We start from the raw sequence: 19,262 nt of genomic DNA, 5'->3' as shown, positions 1-19,262 counted from the left end.
GCTGAGGCAGGCTCACAGGAAGCCATGGACTGTGAGGGTCAGGGAGGCCTGAGAAGGATGCTCCGGGAGGCTCAGCTCTGTCCGAGCTCAGCCAGCTCCTCCTCAGGCACTGGCCTGGGTGTCGTGTGTGGGACCCGGGCACAGCTGGCCTGTGGGTCCCCCTGCCGCCTCGGGCCTCGGTCTCCAGCTACTCTGGGGTGTCCCATCCTTCCCCGAGGACGCGGGATCGGACGGAGTCACCAGCTGTGAGCCAGGCCACATGCCCGTGCCCCTGCCAGATCCAGAGGACTGTCTGTCACCTCCTGGTGGATCCAGGCGCGTCTCTCCTTCCCTCTGAGAGCACTCCAGTTTCTTGTGGGCTGTTGGAATGGGGACCCCATTTCTTGTGGGCTCTTGGAGTGGGACCCCATTTCTTGCTGCCTGGAGGCCAGAGGCCTCCCTGTTTCCTCATTGTGTGGCCAGCAGGAAAGGCAGAGGGAGGAGCCAATTGTACACTAGGAAGCAGCACCCCCTCGCTGGTGCCTGTTCTGTGTCCCAGGAGCACCCGGTGCAGCCCGCGCTCAGGGGCAAGGAGGACACAGAGCATGAGTAACGGGAGGTGGGGTCCTGGGCGCTGCCACGAGGAGCGCAGGGGATCCCTGTGTATTGTGTGCCCACAGCAGCCAATGGCGGGCAGCAGAGTGAGGGCAGGAAGCTGGGAAAGGGGGAAAGAATCAAGGAAGGCTTTTAGGAAAAAAGCAAAACTTCCGTGGTGTCCAGGCAAATCGGGTTCCTGAGAATGTTTCTAAGAATGGCCCGTGACTCCGAGGCACAAACGCATGGCCTGTGGACAGACAGTAGTGCGTGCGGGGAAGGCCGGGGAGGCGGAGGGGGGGAGGGGGAGGGGCCAATGGGGGACAGAGGGGGAGATCTGCAATACTTTTAACAGTAAAGACAAATTAAAAATAAATAAATAGCCTGGCCGGTGTGGCCCAACGGTTGCCCGTCAACCTATGAACCAGGAGGTCAGGGTTCAATTCCTGGTCAGGTCAGGGCACAGGCCGGGGTTGTGGGCTCGATCCCCAGTCAGGGGCGTGCAGGAGGCAGCCGGTCAATGATTCTCATCTTTGATGTTTCTATCTCTCCCTCTTCCTTCCTCTCTGCAATCAATAAAAATATATCTTAAATAAATAAAATAAAATAAAATAAAATAAACAGAAGAATAAGAAGCATTGGATCCCCGTTGGCCAGCAGGGCGGCGCTCTGAGGTCTGCAGGCGGCTGCCTAATGGGCACTACTCTCGGCCTGTGGGCAGCACTGTGGGGAGAGATCCCTCACTTGCTCTCTGGAGGCTGGCAGGCAGGGTTTCAAGGAACCAGGAAACGGACTTGACCCCCAGGCCTCGGTCACGGGCAGCTGATGTTTCAGAGGAGGGAGCAGGCGCCTTCCGCCCCCTGCATGTCTTTGCAGACAGACTCAGGGTCTGCAGAGAAGGAGCTGCTGGTCAGAAAGGCGGGGAATGGGGAGAAGGCCCCTTAAGGCCTGCAATGGCGAGCAAGGACCATGCCGGAGACGGGGAGAGGCAGGCTGGCGGATGGCGAGGGGCGGTAACACCTGGGAAATATGGGCGGGCCCCCCCTCTGGACCGGATCCCGCGTCAGCAGCGTCACATCCCGTTTTCACACCAGGTATGAGCCGGCCTCTGTGGAGACGCTTCCTTATTGCTGGCGGAGACCCAGGCCGCGTGCCTGACAGGTGCTGTGTGCTCGCCCGGGGGAGGGGAGCTGGGAGCCGGGAGCCCACGGTTGTCCTTCAGAGTGACATCCGATGTTACAGTTTTAATAAAAACTAAAGAGAAGCGCCGAAGAAGATGGGGAGCACCTGTGAGGGTTCGTCTTCCTGCGCGGAGTGAGCGTGGGGGGGCGGTTCCTGGAAAAGGAGAAACGGCAGGACGGGCAAACACCCCCGGGCTCACCAGGAGGAGGGAGAGGAGGGACTTGGACCCTCAGCTTAGCACAGGCCCAGCCGACCTGGGAGAGAGCTGCTGCGATAACGCTCTCCCCCGCTCCCGGGAAGGCGACGAGAAGCAGCAGCCATCTCTTCTGCAAACACCCAGGGTGCGCGTGGCCTGGAGGTGTCCGTCCAGAGGAGCAGCTGGGTTTGGAGGCCCACAGGCCAGCGGAAACGCGATAACCTGTTCTGAAAGGAGGGGATGCACTATGAACTAGGCCGGAGGTCGGCAAACCTCGGCTCTCAAGTCACGGCGGCTCTTTGGCCCCTTGAGTGCTGTAACGCCACTTCTTCAAAATAGAAACCGACTTCTGCACGTGGGCCATGGGTATGTACGTGCACGCTCACACGCGGTGTTTTGTGGAAGAGCCAAAGAGCCGCACGTGGCTCGCGAGCCGCAGTTTGCCGACCACCAGACTAGGCCCAAAGGACTGTGTATGTATACGGAAACTCGAAGGCAGAGCTTTTGCCTAAAAGGAATATGCACCCCACCTGTTGCGTATCCAGCCAGCGAGGGTCTCAGAGGTGAGGGTCGCATCACACCAGTGTTGGGTCTAAGGTGAGGTGGCGGACAGTCACCCCCTGCTCTCCATCAGCGCCCACTCACCCCTCCGTCCGCACTGGGACCAGCCTGATGCGTTTCTGTGAGATGGGCAGACAGGGTGGGCTGTGACCCCGGCGAGGACCCCATCTCCTCTTACAGACACAACCGGGAGAACACCGAGGTTTACAAACGCATTCTCAGGATTTACTGCCTTCGGAGCACGACGGTGTCCAGACCAAGGACAGTGCCTGGCCCAAGGGAGACCGGACGGGGTGTCTGCCACGCTGCTCCCAGGCTGTGCCTGCCGAGGGGGCGTTTCCCGTCAGAAGCCTCCAGGGCGTGACTTCTCCGTGAGTCTCACTACAGCGGTAACAGAGGTTCCTGTGGTTTCAAAGGCGCCACATGTTTTACGAAGTACCTTCTGAGTCCTCATCAGAGATTGGCTAGCTCCACCCAGGTCAGGGAATCTGTGTTCTAATTCTGTGAAGTGTTATTCTATATGCTACAACCTGCCGGATCCCAGCCAATGTTTATTCTACTTAACGCTGAACTTTTCCAAACACCCAAGAAAAACCCCTTACAATCCTGATGTGCTTCTCCTGGGCCGCAGTCAGTATCTTGGGTTCGCTCGTGTGCGTTCTCTCTCTCTCTCTCCCTCTCTCTTTCTCTCCTCTCCCTCCTCACGTTCTCACCTCGCCTCCTATCCTTCTCTCTCTTCCCTCCCTCTCTCTCTCCCTCTCCCTCTCTCCCTGCCCCTCTTCCTCTCCCCCTCTCTCTCCCTCTCCCTCTCCATCTCTCCCTCTCACTCTTCCTCTCCTCCTCTCTCTCTCCCTCTTCCTCTCCCCCTCTCTCTCCCTCTCCCTCCCTCTCTCTCTCCCCATCTCACAAAAGTCTACAACAGGAGCCTCTCGCCTACCCTGAGACCCAGCTTCCTAAGACCTTTGCTGTGTTTTCATAGGAGTCTAAAGACAAGTCTCCAAAAGCATCTGAGATCAAACGAGTTCTCTGAGAACAAGAGCCTCAGAGCTGGGCTATGGGTCGTTATTGCTCTTAATCAAGAAGAAGTTGATTCATCGGTGTAGCCGGCCACCCCTGTATTCCAGCAAAGGCGTCTGCAGAATTAAAAACTTCACTTCCACATCGCTGGGCCACACATGGTCACAGCTTTCCGCTGCCATGCAGAGCGTCTGACTTTATTATTTTAATTTCACCCCTTTTATTAACTATATTTACCTCTCGCCATTAAAAGTTTCTTTTCATTATCTTCAGTGTTTAAAAAAAAATATGTATTTTTATTGACTTCAGAGAGGAGGAGAGAGGGTGAGAGAGAGAGGAACATCAATGGTGAGAATCAGTGATCGGCTGCCTCCTGCATGTGCCCACAATCTGGGCTTGTGCCCTGACCGGGAACTGAACTGTGACCTATTGGTTCATAGATGGACACTCAACCACTGGGCCACACTGGCCTGGCACCTTCAGATTTTAATAACCAGTCTTTTGTTTTTCCTGTGCACTGCAGTGTTAATGAGACAGTTTGGTATTTTAATAATAATGTTAAGCTATGCCAATCAAAGACATCCATTTGTGCTCATTTTTACCAAAACTTAAGTATAAGAGTTTGAGATATAAAAACAGATTAAATATTGTATTTTAAATGTACAACACGAATTTACTTGTGTGTAATATGTAAAACTTTAATAGTATTTGTCCACAGGTGTCATTGTCTAGATCAGTGGTCGGCAAACTGCGGCTCAAGAGCCACATACGGCTCTTTGGCCCCTTGAGTTTTTAGCAAAGGCCAGCTGAGGAGGACCCTAATTAAGTTAATAACAATGTGCCTACCTATTTAGTTTAAGTTTTAAAAACTTGGCTCTCAAAAGAAATTTCAATCGTTGTCCTGTTGATATTTGGCTCTGTTGACTGAGTTTGCCGACAGCTGGTCTAGATCCAGATATCTATCTATCTATCTACACACACACCCTGTTTCCCCGAAAATAAGACAGTGTCTTATATTAATTTTTGCTCCCAAAGATGCGCTAGGTCTTATTTTCAGGGGATGTCTTATTTTTCCACGAAGAAGAATACGGTACACATTGTTAAATGAAAATAAAGGAAATTTATTACCTGTACACGGTACGGTAGTACGGTAGTTGTCAACACAAACCAGACAAACTGTGAATCTTACAGTATCAAGAATTCACTCATTTATTCAATAACAATCATGTCATCATCTTCTGTAACATCATCATAACAATCCAGTTCCTGAATTTCCTGGTGAATTTCTTGTGACTCCATTTCTTTCAGAATCAGTGGACCAAATCTCTCATGTTTAACCTAGGGGGGCCTTATTTTCAGGGGGATGCCTTATATTTCACTCAGAAGGAAACCTTTAAGCAGGTCTTATTTTCGGAGGATGTCTTATTTTCGGGGAAACACGGTATATCTAGATATATATATCTAGATATATATATATAATGTAAGATGAAAATTTTGCCTATTATAAATTTTTCAAAATGGGAGAAACATCACTTCCCATCTTAGGACATGTGATTCATTTCATCATCTGCAAACTTTGTGGTTCTGATTACACTGTTTTTAGTTTATGCCAGTTGTTCTGTAAATATACAATATTAGCAACATTGAAAATGATGGATTCAGTTTCTATCCAGGTGTCTTTTAATGGCACATGCTCATTTCTCGTTATTAGATCACTTATTATATCCTTAAATGCTTTAGAACGCTCAAATGAGCACCATCGGTTTTTTAAAATATGTTACGATCTATTTTCTTGACGCGATGTCTCCTCTATTATACATACCTCCGAAAGTACCTATTGTCACTTGCAAATACCATGCTGGTGTAAGATCTCTATTTTCTTTGACAACTTCTGTACTAAAGAGCTTCCCCCTTTTTTAACTGTCTCAGCGGATCGAAGGAAGCGTTAGGCTGGTTGTAAAGGCCTCAGAAAGAAAAAGATGTCAGTGTCACACACTGTGCCTTCAACGTTTCCATACACGTTGCAATTAAATTTTAAAAATTCCACTGAATGATATTGCTGTAGTATAACAAGTTGCTCTATGCCGCGCATTAAAAAAATATTCCTTTCTTGGTGCAGTTCGCCACAAAATAGAAAAAGTACTTGTGCATATATATTAGAAATTACAAAAAGAGAATGAATGACTCAAATTTTACGAAGGGAGAAATGTCAAGACAATAACAAAAAACACTGAACACAGAATTTATTATTCATGACGGCAAAACGCATTTGCTCTAGCCGTGCGCTGAGCACAGACTTTTCCTGCACACGCCTGCAGCCAGCTCCTCCCGCCCATTTCACAGAGTCAGAGGTGAGGCGGCTGGTTTGGGATGGGGGGTGGACACCGAGGAATGTACTGAGGAGACGCCATGGCCAAGCACGGCCACGGGGAACAGATAGCAGATTCTCTTTACTACAGGCAACTGCTTTCAACAAGCGAAACTGATACTTTGCAACAATATGGATAAAGGTCTGTCAACAAATGCTAATTTAACAACCCTTTATGCATTGTTCTAACTTTAAATGTTAAAACATTACCATATATCTGTCTACCTAACACATGCATGTATTTTATACTTTACATATTAAACATTCACATGTTTTACAGACACACACACACACACACACACACACACACGACTTACGGCTTTGAAAGTCCTTCCTAAATTGTCTTGAAAAGATGGGATGTAATACGGCATATTAATCAGGCAGATACTACCCTTAAATTGGACGTCCGTTTGAAGTACTTTTTCAAAAATACATTGAAAAAAACCGCTGAAAATGTTACATGAAATTGTTACACACTGCAGACGAGAAAAAGGAAGTAAAAGGTGTGGTGAGGATGTTTGTATGACTGCTTTCTTTGTCATCGGTTCAGGGACCACCTAAAACTTATCAAAGGCATTTGTTTGGCAACTGACGTTTCAAACGGCAGATTTACTGCAGCTGTAACCTTACACGTTTTGTGGAATTCATTCCTGTGAGGTCAGGTTCCGTGGACACACAATTCCTTCCACCTTAATCCTTCCTTTCGCAACACCGTTATTGTTGGAATTAGCAGTTGGGGAAAAAAATAAAGTCAATCTTTTTCAAAGGAGGCCCTCCGTTCCTGGCATTCTGCTTGTTCCACCGATGGAAGGTTTTCTAAAAAGTGCACACTATCTTAAAAGTGGGCGCTGTGGAGACAGGCTAGAAAACAAAAAAGCTGGAAGTCCAATGCCATGCGTTCCTTAGGAGTGGAAAGTTTAGTTCTACAGACGTTTCGGTCCTTAACGAAGGGGCTGAGGAAGAGAGGGTCTGTCTGCACTTGAACTTGACGCTGTGATGCAGGTTGTCTGTGCGTGACTCCTGACCTGCCCGCCTTCTCTGTTTGTCTGTGCCAGGTCTTCAGGAGGGGCTGCGTGGATGACGCCATGGGCAGCACGATGTGACGGAGGCCAGCGTGGCTGGAGCTGAGTCCCTACCGTGTTTTCCCGAAAATAAGACATCCTCCGAAAATAAGACCTAGCGCAACTTTGGGAGAAAAATTAATATAAGACACTGTCTTATTTTCGGGGAAACAGGGCAGTTTTGGTTCACAAACAGGCACCCGGCGTCTCCGTGCGGGGAGATGGCCACGGGTGTGCGGTGGTGGGTTCGCAATCCCCAAACTAAACTTTACTGAGCGAGAAAAACCGTTTACTGATCAGGCACGCTTCCACAGTCACAGTCGCTAATGGTCGCTTGTGCTGGCGAAGGGAAGACAAAACACCGTGTCCCGTTCGGCATCCCTGCTGCCTTCATCCTGTGAGTGGGACATTCCGTGTGTTTTCCACGTGTTTATCCGTGAAACATGGAACATCACTGCGAGTCTACCCAGCAGCGCTTCATGGCAGCCACGTGCTCCCCACGGATGGTAACGGATGGATCCAGGCGGGATGCCGTGGCGAGGGGCAGGATGCCATCCCGGGGATCCTGTCTCCTTCCCAAAAAATGTGGCCTGCCAGGCTGTCCTGGGCCCCCAGACCCCTTGGTGGGTCCTAAGAAAACACTTGCCCTGTCCTTAGTCACATTCCTTCCACATTTTCCTGTGTGTGTTCCTCCTTCTCCATCAACGATGCCACTCAAATATTTCCAAAGTTGGTGCTTTTTGCTCTTTCTGAAGAGGATGGCACTGTGTTCGTGGGTGGCTTTTGGAGTTTATGTTTTAGAGACAAAAATCAGTGTCTCTTCACACACACACACACACACATACACACACACACACACACACACACCCTGCCGCCCTCCTCACCCCCCAACCCCCGCCCTCTCCCCGCCAGCCACCAGTCATTTGATATCGAACTTAAAGTATTTAAAGAAATGCTTCAAAAACACCTCTCCCTACCTCTGTAGGTTCGTGTGTGAGATTTAGGGGAAAATCGTTCTTTTTGTCTTTGGGGGGCTGGCACTCTACCTCCCCCCGGGAATACGCTGCAGTGCCCCCCCCCCTCCGGAACCCGAGACTCTTGGGACAGAGCCACGTCCCCCACCGAGGGCTCTCTATCCCTCTCTCGCAGACGAAGGCACGAGAAATATCAACACCGGGAAGCAGGGAAGCAAGGGACCGCCGCTGCCTGGAGCCGGCGAGCTGCAGACCGAGGAAGAACAAAAAGCGTGAGCCTGCAGAGAAGACCATTCTAACAAATTAGGACACACGTTAGTAACATGTTAACAGTTTTTCACGTTCCAGTAAACACAGGCTTAGATGCTATCAGCGTCTCAGACAGAGCCGCTCATAACCCGGACCACACATACCTGCCGCCCCAGCCCCCGCACACATATGGCCACCACATGAAAGGAAGGCATTGTAAAAACTTGGAGTGCAGGCATTTTTCCCCCTTCCTCCCTGAAGGATTTCTGTGAAGTGGCGTGCTTAAAAACGTATGTGCAACATCTAGAATTGCAACATGTTTGCACACAGATCCTGCAGCTGAAGTTGTGTCCGTGATTATCTCGCAGCCACGCGGCTCCACGGAGTTGACTGCAGCTGTAACTCCACGCTAGGAATTCCTGTCGCCGCAGTGAAAACATGTCATTGTACATGAAGGTTTTGGGGGGAAAGCCGACTGTCTCTGCTTGAGGGTCAAAGCCCTTTAAAGGTTTAGATTGGGGGGAAAATACAACTTCCTCAGCGCTGTGATGTCCCTGGGTGGTCTCCTAATTGGGAGTTTTATCTTAATTTTTACAGAATGAAGAACAATACCACTTGTATGAAACTGTGCCCATCTGTGAAATTAATTAACTCTGTTCTCAACCTCTTCATGCCCACAAAGAGCCGAGAGCCTACGTTTTACTTTGGCAGTGCTGTCCGGGCATTTGTGATTTGTCAAGTGTGATCCATCAATACTCAGCAAAACAAACGGAATTAACACGTCCTTCCTAAGGGCCAGGTCCCAGAAGGTCACCCGTGGCGGTTTGGTTTCTGGTGTGGGGCCGGGAGCAGGTGAAAAGTTAGAACACAAGCCTGCCTGAAAACACAGTAATTCCACCACTCTGCACACACTCCAGGAGTTTCACAAACTATCCTCCGGCTCCTCCAGTCCGCGCATACGTTCTTACCTCTCGCTCTTTATTTATATTTTTAAAACAACAACAAGGGAAATGTTTATTTCCGTGCCCATCGGAGACCGTTATTCAAAGGACCAGCAAGTTGTCCGGCTCGGATCCCACTAGGACATCCTCCGGCGGCGGCGGCGTGCCCCTGACTTTTGTCTGCTCTAAGCGGAAAGGAAAAGCGAAAACAGATCGCGCCACTTGCCTCGGAAAAAGCTTCCACATCAGGGAGGCCGGCGGCTCCGCTGTTGCCCCAGAAAAAAAGAAAAAAAAAACAACAACCAAAAAACCAAAAAAAGCAACAAAAGAAAACATTTCCCCGGGAGCGAGGGCCCCCTGGACGGTGAGGTCCGGCCGTGCCGGCCAGCCCTGCCCGCCCTGCCCGCCGCCCCTCCGGCCCGCGGCCCCGCCGCCTCCATCCATCCATCCATCCATCCATCCATCGTCCCTCCGGCCAGAAGGGGGACCTGTCCTCTCGGCCGCCGCCCGGCTTTCCTTCTGGAGCGGAGCGGGCGGAGGAGAGGTCCGCGGCACCGGTGCCGGCGGCGGGCGGCGGCGGGCGGAGGAGGCGGAGCGGGCGGGGCCGGGCCGGGCCGGGCCGGGCGGCGGGCGCGGGCGCGGGTGCGGGGGGCGGGCGGCGGGCGGCGGGCAGGCTCCGATCCGCGGCTCCAGGCCGGGTCTTGGCGGGCCCCGCCGCTCCGGCGGCCCCTCCGCGCGGCGCGGGCCGGGGCTGACAATGATTTCCTCAGTGATTACGTACCGAGCGAGTCCCCGCGGGCCGGGGCCCCCTCTGGAGCCGTCCTGATGGCTTTGGGGGCCTCGCTTCCATTTCCCATTATTATGTGGACTCCCGGCGCCGCGGCGCAGTCCGAGGCCGCGCAGGTTGGTGATGCGCAGGGCGCGCTCGGCTCCGCTCGCCGCCCGCTCCGCCCGCTCCTCCGGCCCCGCCGCCCGCTCCGCCGCCTCCGCCGCCGCCGCCGGGCAGCCGCCGCCGCCGCCGGGCCCCGATCGGCCGGCCGGCGCCCCCGCGCCCGCGCCCGCGCCCCGGCCGCCCGCCGCGCGCTCCCCCGAGGGGCCGCCGCTCGCTGCGGGCTTCTTGTTTTCATTTTTGAATCACTTCACTCTGCGGGTTTGTAAAGGGGGGGGGGGGGGTGTTTCCGCTCCCGGCCCGGCCCCTGCCCTGCGCCGCCGCGGCCGGAGCGGGTCCCCCCGGAGCCGCCGCGCGGGGCGACCCGGCCCAACTACAAAGCCGGCGCCCGCACACGGCGCTGCTACTATTTGTTTTGTTATTTTGCTATTTTTTTAGGGGGAGGTTTTGTTGCGAAGGAAAAGCGATTTTTAGGGAAACACGCTTTTCTTTGGATGAGTTTTTTCTGGCTGAATTAGCGGCGTGCGTTTTGATGGAGGTGGACACGGTAACGGATTCTCTCCTCTAGTGCATCTGCCGGCTCCGCAGACCCGGTCCTGCAAACTGCTTTTTAGCTGCTTTTTTCTTCTTTTTTTTTTCTTCTTTCTTTCTTTACCTCTTTTTTTTTTTTTTTTTTTTTTTGAGGTGGGGTGGGGGACGCGGGCTGGGAAAGTTTGGTGCCGCCGCCGCCGCCGTGCCGAGCGCGGAGCCCGGGCGCCAGCCCCGCGGAGCGGCCGCCGGAGCCGGAGCCGGAGCGGCCGGAGGAGCGGAGCGCGGACGGGAGGCCGCGGAGGGCGCGGGGCGCGCGGCCAGCGCAGCGGTCCTCCCGGGCGGGCGGCTCTGAGACACCCCGCTTTTGCTTTCAGGATGTCGCGCCGCAAGCAGGCGAAGCCGCGGTCCCTCAAAGGTAAGGGCCCCCCTCCCTGGCCGCGGGCGGCGGCGGGGCGCGGGGCGCGGGGCGCGGGGCGCGGGGCGCGGGGCGCGGGGAGCGGGGCGCGGGGCGCGGGGCGCGGGGCGCGGGGCGCGGGGCGCGGGGCGCGGGGCGCGGGGCGCGGGGCGCGGGGCGCGGGGGTGTGAGTGCGGGCGCCCCGCCCGGTGGAGGGAGGATGAGGTTTTGGGGTGCGGGGGGTCCCCGTGGGGCGGCGGGAAGCGGGTCGGAACACACCAGCCGCCGCGGCCGCGGAGAAAGACAAAAAGCAGCGACGCCGGCCGCCGGCGGGGAAAAGTTTCTGCGCGGTTCGCGGGGCGCGGGGCCGCCTCCCCTCGGCCGGGCCGGGCGGGGGGCGCGGGCGGGCAGGCGGCCTCCGCCGCGGGAGCGGGGCCCTGTCCGCCCCCCGCGCCCCCCGCCCGGCGCTCCGGGAAAGTTGGCCGCCCCGCGCCCCTCTCCCGCCGCCGCCCCCTGACCCACCCGGCTGTGGGGACGGGTCCGGCTCGGAGAGGGAGTTGGCGGCGGGGTTCGGGGGCGCGCTGGCGGGGGGCCGGGGACACTAAGTTATTGATCGGGCGGCTGTGGTGGAATGTGGCGGGTCACGTGGCGGCCTCCTCCTCCTCCCCCCCATCCTCCCCCTGCACCCCCTCCTCCACCCCTCCTCTCCCCGCTCCTCGGCCTCCCTGCGCCCTCCCCAGCTCCTCCCGGGGAACCGGGGCGGCGGCGCCGGGAGCCGGGGTCCGGCGCTTGGAGGCCGGAGCGGGAGGGCGCGCGGGCAGCGGGGGAGGCTCCGGGCGACCGCGGAGGCGGAGGACAAAGGGCGGCTCCTGCGCCCTCCTCGCCCCGCCGGGTCCCTCCAGGTCCGCGCGGCCGCCCCGCCCGGGTCCCCGCGGGCCGCATCCCTTCCTCCGGGGGCCGGGCCGCCCGGCCTCCCCGCCGTCCCCTCCGCCGGCCGGAGGCGGCTGAGCCGGCGCCCTGCGCCCTGGCCGCCCGGAGCGCGGACGTGCGGACAGGCGGGGAGCCGGCGCACAAAGCGCTTTCTCCTCCGGATGGAGCCCGGGAGGCCGGGAGGCCGGGGTCGGGGGCTCCGGCTCCCCGGGTCCGGGAGCAGTTTCAGTCGGAGGCCGGGGGACCCCTAGCCGGTGCCTGGACCCCGGTTTGGTTTACATCCACGCGGGCCGCGCATTTTCCGGGGAAACCGAGACCCGGGGCCTAACGGACCCCAGAGCCTCAGTGAACAGACACACATCCCTGTCTGCCGGGGCCCCGGACCCCTCCCGCGGGGGGGCCTGCCTGCATCCTTGAAGGTCCTGCTGAGCGCGGCCCGGGCCTGCCCCCTCCCAGGCCTGGACTGAGACCTTCCCAGGGGTCCCTCCGCCAGGGACAGGGCTGCCAGGCTGCTGGAACCTCGGGCCTCTGCAGGCCTCTGGTTTGAAAAGTTCATTGAAGTTTGTGGAGCGGGTGGCGGAGGCGTCCCTGCGTTCCCCACCCGGAGGTGAACCCGCGGGAAGCTCTGTGTCTGGGGGGCGGGCGCCCCGCTCTGTGCGGAGGCTGCTGTGTTCTGTCTGCCCTGGGCTGTGCTGCAGCCAGCGAGCCGCTGGGTGGGCTGAATTCGCGGGACCATCTCTGAGAAGCCCCAGGCCAGGTCCCTGGGACCCGACCCTGTGCGTTCGTGTGGAGAAGCAGAGACGGGGAGTGGCTGCGGGCAGGGGGGCAGCGGGCTCCTGGCTGCGTTGTCCTGTGGGCGCACATGTCAGCGGCTCCTGCCTCCTTTCCCCGGCCCAGCCGGGGGTCAGCTGCCAGGCTCCCAATAAAACACTTCGGTGGACAACAAAGATGATTGGCCTGGGCCTGGGCCTGGGCCTGGGCCTGGGACAGGGACAGGGTGCCCTCCGCTCAGCCGCTGGCGTGGCCAGCTCCTCTGGTGGCCCCAGGTGGGCCGGCCTAGCTCTGCGCGGGGCGAGGAGCCGGGGACAGGAATAGAAACGCTCAGGCCTCCCTGACCGGCCGCTCTGGCTTTGTTTTCCTCGGGGTTTGCTTCCACCTGGAAGCGTGCGGCCTGCAGGAGCCGAGTCAGGGGGCCGTTCTGAGAAGCGAAGGGGCATGTGGGTGGCTCTTGTTAAACGCCCGGCCCCCGCCTCTCTCATTTTCATTTCTCCATCCGCCCCGGGAGGGTCTCCGTTTAAAAGCACACACGTGTTCCAGGAGTGCCCAGAGCACGCGGACTCCGGCCCTGGCATTGTCTGCAAGGTCATGGGGGTCACCGCGGCCGGAAGCTCCGTGACCCACCCTCCGGCTGCAGTGCTCCAGCCGCCAGCCCTGGGCCAGGAGCAGGCGGGGGAAGGAGCCGTGGTTCCAGCTCCTTTTAAAGAGCCATCGGTCGTTCTGCATCCGAGACAGCGAGGCTGGTGTTCTGAGGCCAGGGGCGGCGTTCGGAGCAGTGTGGGCCGCTTGGCACCGGCTTGCCGGCCGGCGGCCCTGGACGCCACGGCGATGCCCGGTGCCCGTCTCCCCCAGGCGGAGCTTGGCCTCCGGTGCCCACGGTCCCCCGCGCCCACACGGCCCCTCCGCAGGCCGGCCGTGCCAGGCCTTCCCGGGGCGGCCTGTCCGGGCGTGTGCACGTGAGGCAGCAGCAGGACAGCCGGAGGACTGTGCAGTTTGGGGTTTTTGTTTTCACCCCGATGCTTAGCGAGCATCACCCGCCGGAAAAGCTGCTGCAGCTGGATGTGCTTGGGTTTCGTGTTTTCCTTGGATCACGGTATTCATTTAAAAACCGGTACAGGGCTCTCTTTTGGGGTCAGACTTCATTGTCCTTGTCCGGACGCCCCCTTCCTGGGAGCGGGTGCCAGGCTCCTGGCTGCCCAGGGCAGTGCCCAGCGTGGCTGCCTCGCCTGCATGTTAGGATCGGGGAGCATCAGAGGCAGTGTGCTCTGTGGGTGAGCACTGTCAGAATGTCTGAGCCAGGACACTGGTTCCCTCTGCCTCCCGCAGCCCACCCATCTCCATCCTCATCACCCTCCCACCATCCTCAGCCCGTGCGAAGCCCAGGCGCCCTCTGTCCCAGCAGCTGCATGTCTTCAGGGCAACGTTTCTGCTTAAGGGAACGGGGAGGCCAGGCCAGGGGCGGGGGTGGGGGAGATGGCCAGGCAGCCCCAGCGTGTCCCCCGCCCTGTCCCCCACCCTCGCTGTGTGGGTGTTTATCTCCGTGCCTGCCAGGAGCCGGCATTGGCGTCGATTACCGGCTGAGCACATCTCTGCTGTCAGCGTGTTTTTTCAGGCAGCAAATCAGTGGCATCAAATTGGTCAATTGTGACCTATTTCTATTTTTCTTGCTGGCGCTTTTCTCTGTGTCTCGTGTTGCCTCTCTGAAGGAGGTGGTGTTGTTTTATTTTTTAATTTTTTCCCCAGCCGCTTTACCTGATAACCATTTTCCCCCTCTTCAGATTCACTCCAGAAAGCACTGCGCGTAGGAAAGAGCGGCCACGGCAGGAGGTGTGATATGTTCGGCCAGAGCCAAGTTATAACGCGGGCGGGAGGGGGGGCGCTTGGACGTGGCGGCCAAGTTAAACACGGGGCTCCGCGGGGCGAGCTGGACCCTCAGGTGTGCGTGAACCGGCCGGGCCCGGGGGGGGGGGGGGGGGGCCGGGGAGCCGGGGAGCGGCCCTCAGAGCCTTGTTTAGCTTGGCAGCCGCGGACGGACCCTGGCGACTTGGCACCGTCTGGAGTTATCACACTTACGAGTGACCTTTTTCCTTTTTCCCGTTTACCTTTCTTTGTACGCAGAAAGGTGTTCCCTCCCCCCTTTTTTTTAAGAAGTAATTTACTTAGAAATGTAATGAAGTGGCAGGAACTCGGCTGCCAGCGGAGGGAGAAGTGTAAGGGGGAGCGTGTGAAGGTGGGGGCCAGTGGGTGTTGAGCCCAGAGCCTTGGGCTCCGAGGCAGGGAGCCGGCCCCTTCGGCCGTGTTCTCCGAGGGACAAGCCCTTCGCAGGGCAGGTTCTCACCAGGAGGCCCCGCAGGAGGCTGCCTGGCCCCTGACCTCACCGGAACAGTCCCCTCCACAGGCCTCCTCCAAACGCTCTCCCATCACAGACTCCGTTTCTTTTCTTTTTTTAAAAAATATATTTCATTGATTTTTTACAGAGAGGAAGGGAGAGAGATAGAGAGCTAGAAATGTTGATGAGAGAGAGAGACATCGACCAGCTGCCTCTTGCACACCCCCTACTGGGGATGTGCCCGCAACCAAGGTACATGCCCTTGACCAGAATCGAACCTGGGTCCCTTCAGTCCGCAGACCGACGCTCCATCCACTGAGCCAAACCGGTTTCGGCTTCGAGACCCCATTTCCTGCTCGGTGCGCGGGTGCCCTGGAACCACAGCTACGAAGGTCTGGAGGTTCTGGCCGGTGTGGCTCAGTGGATAGAGCGTCGGCCTGAGGACTGAAGGGTCCCAGGTTCGATTCCAGTCTAGGGTATGTACCTTGGTTGCAGGCACATCCCCAGTAGGAGGTGAGCAGGAGGCAGCTGATCCATGTTTCTCATCGATGTTCCTACCTCTATCCCTCTCCCTTCCTCTCTGTGAAAAATCAATAAAATATATTAAAAAAAGGAAAGAAGGAGGTCTGGTTCTCGCAGGTGCCAGCTCCCCTGCTTTATGTCTTAAAAACCACCTGGGCCCCGAGAGGCTCCGCGTTGGCTTCGGCGATGCTGCCGTCCTGAGCAGACAGACAGAGCGGCCGAGGTCCATGTGCACAGCCTGTTAGTGGATGAAGACAGCAGGGTCGTCCCCCTTGTCCTTAGAACTCACAGCACAGCTTCTCCCCACACCCCTGCGACGCCCGTTCTCACAGCGAGGGGAGCGTGCTGAAGTCTCAGGCCGGGGCCTGTGTGTGTGACCCCCACATCCTTCTTCGTTAACGAGGGCGCAGGGTCCTCCGCACACGGGCGGCGCCCAGCCACAGCCGCGGGCTTGGCTCTGGGTCAGGGTGCAGCCGGGCCTGGCCCGGGAAAGGCTGTGGAAGCTCAGGGTGGAGCCCACGCCCCTCAGACAGCGGCCCCTGGACCCGGGTGCCTGGGGCAGAGGCCGTGCCTTCCCACCACCACGACCAGATGGGGCTGAGAGAGTCTGTAGCCATTCCATCGATTACGACAGCCCAACCAGCAGACGATCCACATCCACAGAGGCGGCCATTGCTGCCGGCGGGCTCCCACTGGCGAGTCAGGGTTCCAGAACCGATGGCCCGGCCAGCCTTCCAAAAACCCGCCTCCCTCCCCGTGGCGGCTGGCCTGGCGTCTGCTCCGCCGAGGGCACCGCACGCCTGGGGCCCCACTCGGCCTCGCAGACAGAAACGTCTGCTCCCGCACGAGGGGCTGGCTGGCCTTTCGTCATCCTGCCGAAAAAATAGAAAAACGGCAAAAAACAGGATGGGAACATGAACGTGAGCTGACCAAGGGGTGAGAGGAGCCGCTTTTTCTAAGGGAGCTGCTCCTGCTTTCCCTCCTTTGCTTTGCCGGAGTCTCCCCGCCACCCTCACCCCCAGCAGCCCTCCAGGGCCCAGCATCTCCGGGCAATGACAACGTTTCCCAACTTTCTGCCTCTGAGAATCAAGCTGAGGTCTTCTCGCCTGCTCCGGTGGCCCCCGCAGGCCTCACCGCACACCTTCCCGTCTTCGGGCACATCCTCCTCCCCCCCTCCCGCTTTCCAGGGACGGCTGTGAGGATGGGCCACTCTGCTCAGTCCGGCAAAAGACGTGCTGACAGGAGTTGGCACGTAACGGAGCGTGCGTGCCTGGGTGTTGGCGCGGAGGCGCACTCAGGCCCGCGGAGAGAGCTCTGAGGGTGGAGGAGGCCGCCGGCCACGGCGATCAGGGCTTTATGAAAGGCCTGGTTTTCCTGTGCCTGCGCGTTATTAATCCGCCTGGCGGAGCCCACACGGCCGGCGCAGGTCGTTACTGCTGCTGCCACGGCCCACATTGCTCACGGCCGCTTAACGGGCTCCATGTGGGGTTTTTAGGTTTTTTTTTGTTTTTTTTTTAAGAGAGAAAACCATTTTAAGACTCGCAGAGAACCATATCCCCTTTAGGCAGCCGTGTGGGTTGTTAAAAATGTAAATGCTGCGAGCGAGCGAAAGAACGCTTTTGAATGGAATCAGGTTTTGATACAAATCTGGCTAAGCGTTTTCTCAGATGTGTTTACATTTTTCTCCCTTGACTCCTGTTGTGTGTGTGTGTGTGGGAGGGCGGGGGGAGTGGGGGACGCATGAAACAGTGTAACCCGTTCCGGTTAAATCTGAAACACGCTCTTGTTTCTGTTGGGGAGTCCCCGATGCAGGCGCTGGGGTGGCGCACGCCTTGTCCGTTCTAAGGAAGGCGTCCTTGTCCGACGTAAAATAACGGTTCTGCAACAACGTTGTCACAAGGCAATTATAACTTAGACATTAAAGTTAACATTAGTAAGTTTAAATAGCGCTGTTATAGCACTAATCAAACAGTGTTAAGGAAAGCTTTTAAACGGTTTCCATAATTATGCAACTCTTGGCATAAAAGCCTGACACAAGATAAATCTTTGAAAACTGAGTGGAATCAGGCCTCTTTTTTTCCTTCTCCTCCTTTAATTTCTGGCGGCGCGGCTTTTAGCATGCATCGCACTCCACCTCCAGCCTGAGTAATTATGCCAGTTTAGTGATTATTAGAGATGAAAGAGGTGCGGGGGAGAGGGGTCCTGCGGAACCTCGCGGCTCCGGGTTCAGGGCCGGTGATTAAGCAGCAGGCCCGGCCGCTGGGGGACCGGGCACAGCCGGCGGCACCCGCGGGCCTTGGGGGATTGGCACGGCAGCACAGCCTGTGGCTGGCATCTCTGCTCGGCGGGCCTGATGGCAGAGGTTTTTAATTTGGTCGTTAAAAAAAACACCTCAGTTCACACAGGACTGTCTCTGGACTCCCCTTCCTCAGAAGGCTGGAGAAAGGATGGATGCATACATTTAAACACGATGGTGGGACACCGTCTATTTTAACCTCGGGGCAGGCAGTGCTCGGGAGGCCTTGAGGAGAATATGTGGGCCCGTCTGTCTGCCGCCTGCGCGTGGGGAGTGTTCAGCATGAGGCCTTGTCTCCGCGGGAAGGTGATTTTGGGGAAAAGCCCCTTCGAGGCGCGCATCCCTCACAGTCAGGGTGGGCAGGCCGTGGCAGGCAGCAGTCACTCACCACGCATCACGCACTTTGTTGGGATTGCGTTGTGGTATTTGGGTTATAACACATTTTTTAAATATATATATAGATGAGACCCAAAGGTTTCCTCTCCCCTGTTGTCTCAGCTCAGTAGGAGATACACACATGAGCAGCATGCATGCCTACAACATGCTTAGCGTCCTGTGTAGAGCACACTTTGCTTAGCCAGGCGTGTGTGAGGAGACGGCGAGCTCTGGTGGGCTGGCTGCACTTTCCGGGGGGCCGCTGCCCCTGCTCTCCAGGGTGGGGATCCCTGGGGCGTTTCCCAGGATTCCTCTTTCCTCGCCATGCCGCGCTGCCCAGGCCCCGGGCTCAGTGCTCAGAACCCGGCTGCAAACCACGCCGACGGCGCCTGGCTCCTTTGGAAGCTTATGGCCTGGGACACGGGGTGAGACTGTAAACATCTCCTGTCACGTTCTAAGGAAGCTGCACTCTGAGGAGGCAGGGCTCACACCCGGCCCCTCCGCGGTGCCGGCAGGTGGAGTCCCTGAGGAGGTTAGAGAAGGCGCGCTGCAGAGCCGGGCGGCCGTCTACGTCTTCTGATAGAATTAGGTCACAGGCGTCTTCAAACTACGGCCCGCGGGCCACATGCGGCCCGCAGAGGAGTCTGATCCGGCCCACCAGGTTTTTTGGGCAGTGAGCGCAGCCGAGGTGTTACAGTAGGAATTAGTAGTTCATATAGTCCGGCCCTCCAGCTCTCTGAGGGACCGTGATCTGGCCCCCACTTTAAAAAGTTTGAGGACCCCTGAATTAGGAGGTGGGAACACTTCCTTCCTGGAGCGGAAACCACCGACTACGACATGGAGCGTGTTTATCTCCAGCCCCGGGGGCACATGCCATCGATTTTGCAATGCCCCTCGCACACACCTCCTATCGGTGCAACATCTCTGAAAGTTAATGGTTTGACATTAGCGTTTGTTTTTTTAAAACTCGCCGAGGAATCGGAAGTCGTGAGGAATCCATTCCATTAAATACCGGGGACAGGACACTGAGGAAGGAAGCGAGTTGGTGTAGAAAAGTCCACTGTGAAAGTTCCATGATCTTTTCCCCCGGGTACCGT

At 57.2% G+C, this 19,262-nt stretch overlaps 1 protein-coding gene across 6 annotated transcripts in view; it reads left to right on the top strand.

Moving 5' to 3' along the window:
• The first annotated feature begins 9,820 nt into the window (after window positions 1-9,820).
• Window positions 9,821-19,262, top strand: part of ZNF521 (zinc finger protein 521) — a 227,785-nt gene continuing 218,343 nt past the window's right edge. Inside the window, exons 1-2 of one of the 6 annotated variants that reach the window (XM_045574318.1) lie at window positions 9,821-10,025; window positions 10,917-10,957. In XM_045574318.1, the coding sequence (XP_045430274.1) occupies window positions 10,918-10,957 (40 nt within the window). In that variant the 5' untranslated portion in view covers window positions 9,821-10,025; window position 10,917. Of the gene's footprint in view, window positions 10,026-10,296; window positions 10,559-10,916; window positions 10,958-19,262 lie in introns of those variants that run through there. The other 5 variants (XM_045574317.1, XM_036418786.2, XM_036418785.2 and 2 more) reach the window with 5 other exon arrangements.

This window comes from Pipistrellus kuhlii, unplaced genomic scaffold (genome assembly GCF_014108245.1).
Source record: "Pipistrellus kuhlii isolate mPipKuh1 unplaced genomic scaffold, mPipKuh1.p scaffold_m20_p_6, whole genome shotgun sequence".
NCBI lineage: Eukaryota > Metazoa > Chordata > Mammalia > Chiroptera > Vespertilionidae > Pipistrellus > Pipistrellus kuhlii.
This window is presented reverse-complemented; position numbering and strand designations above follow the sequence as displayed.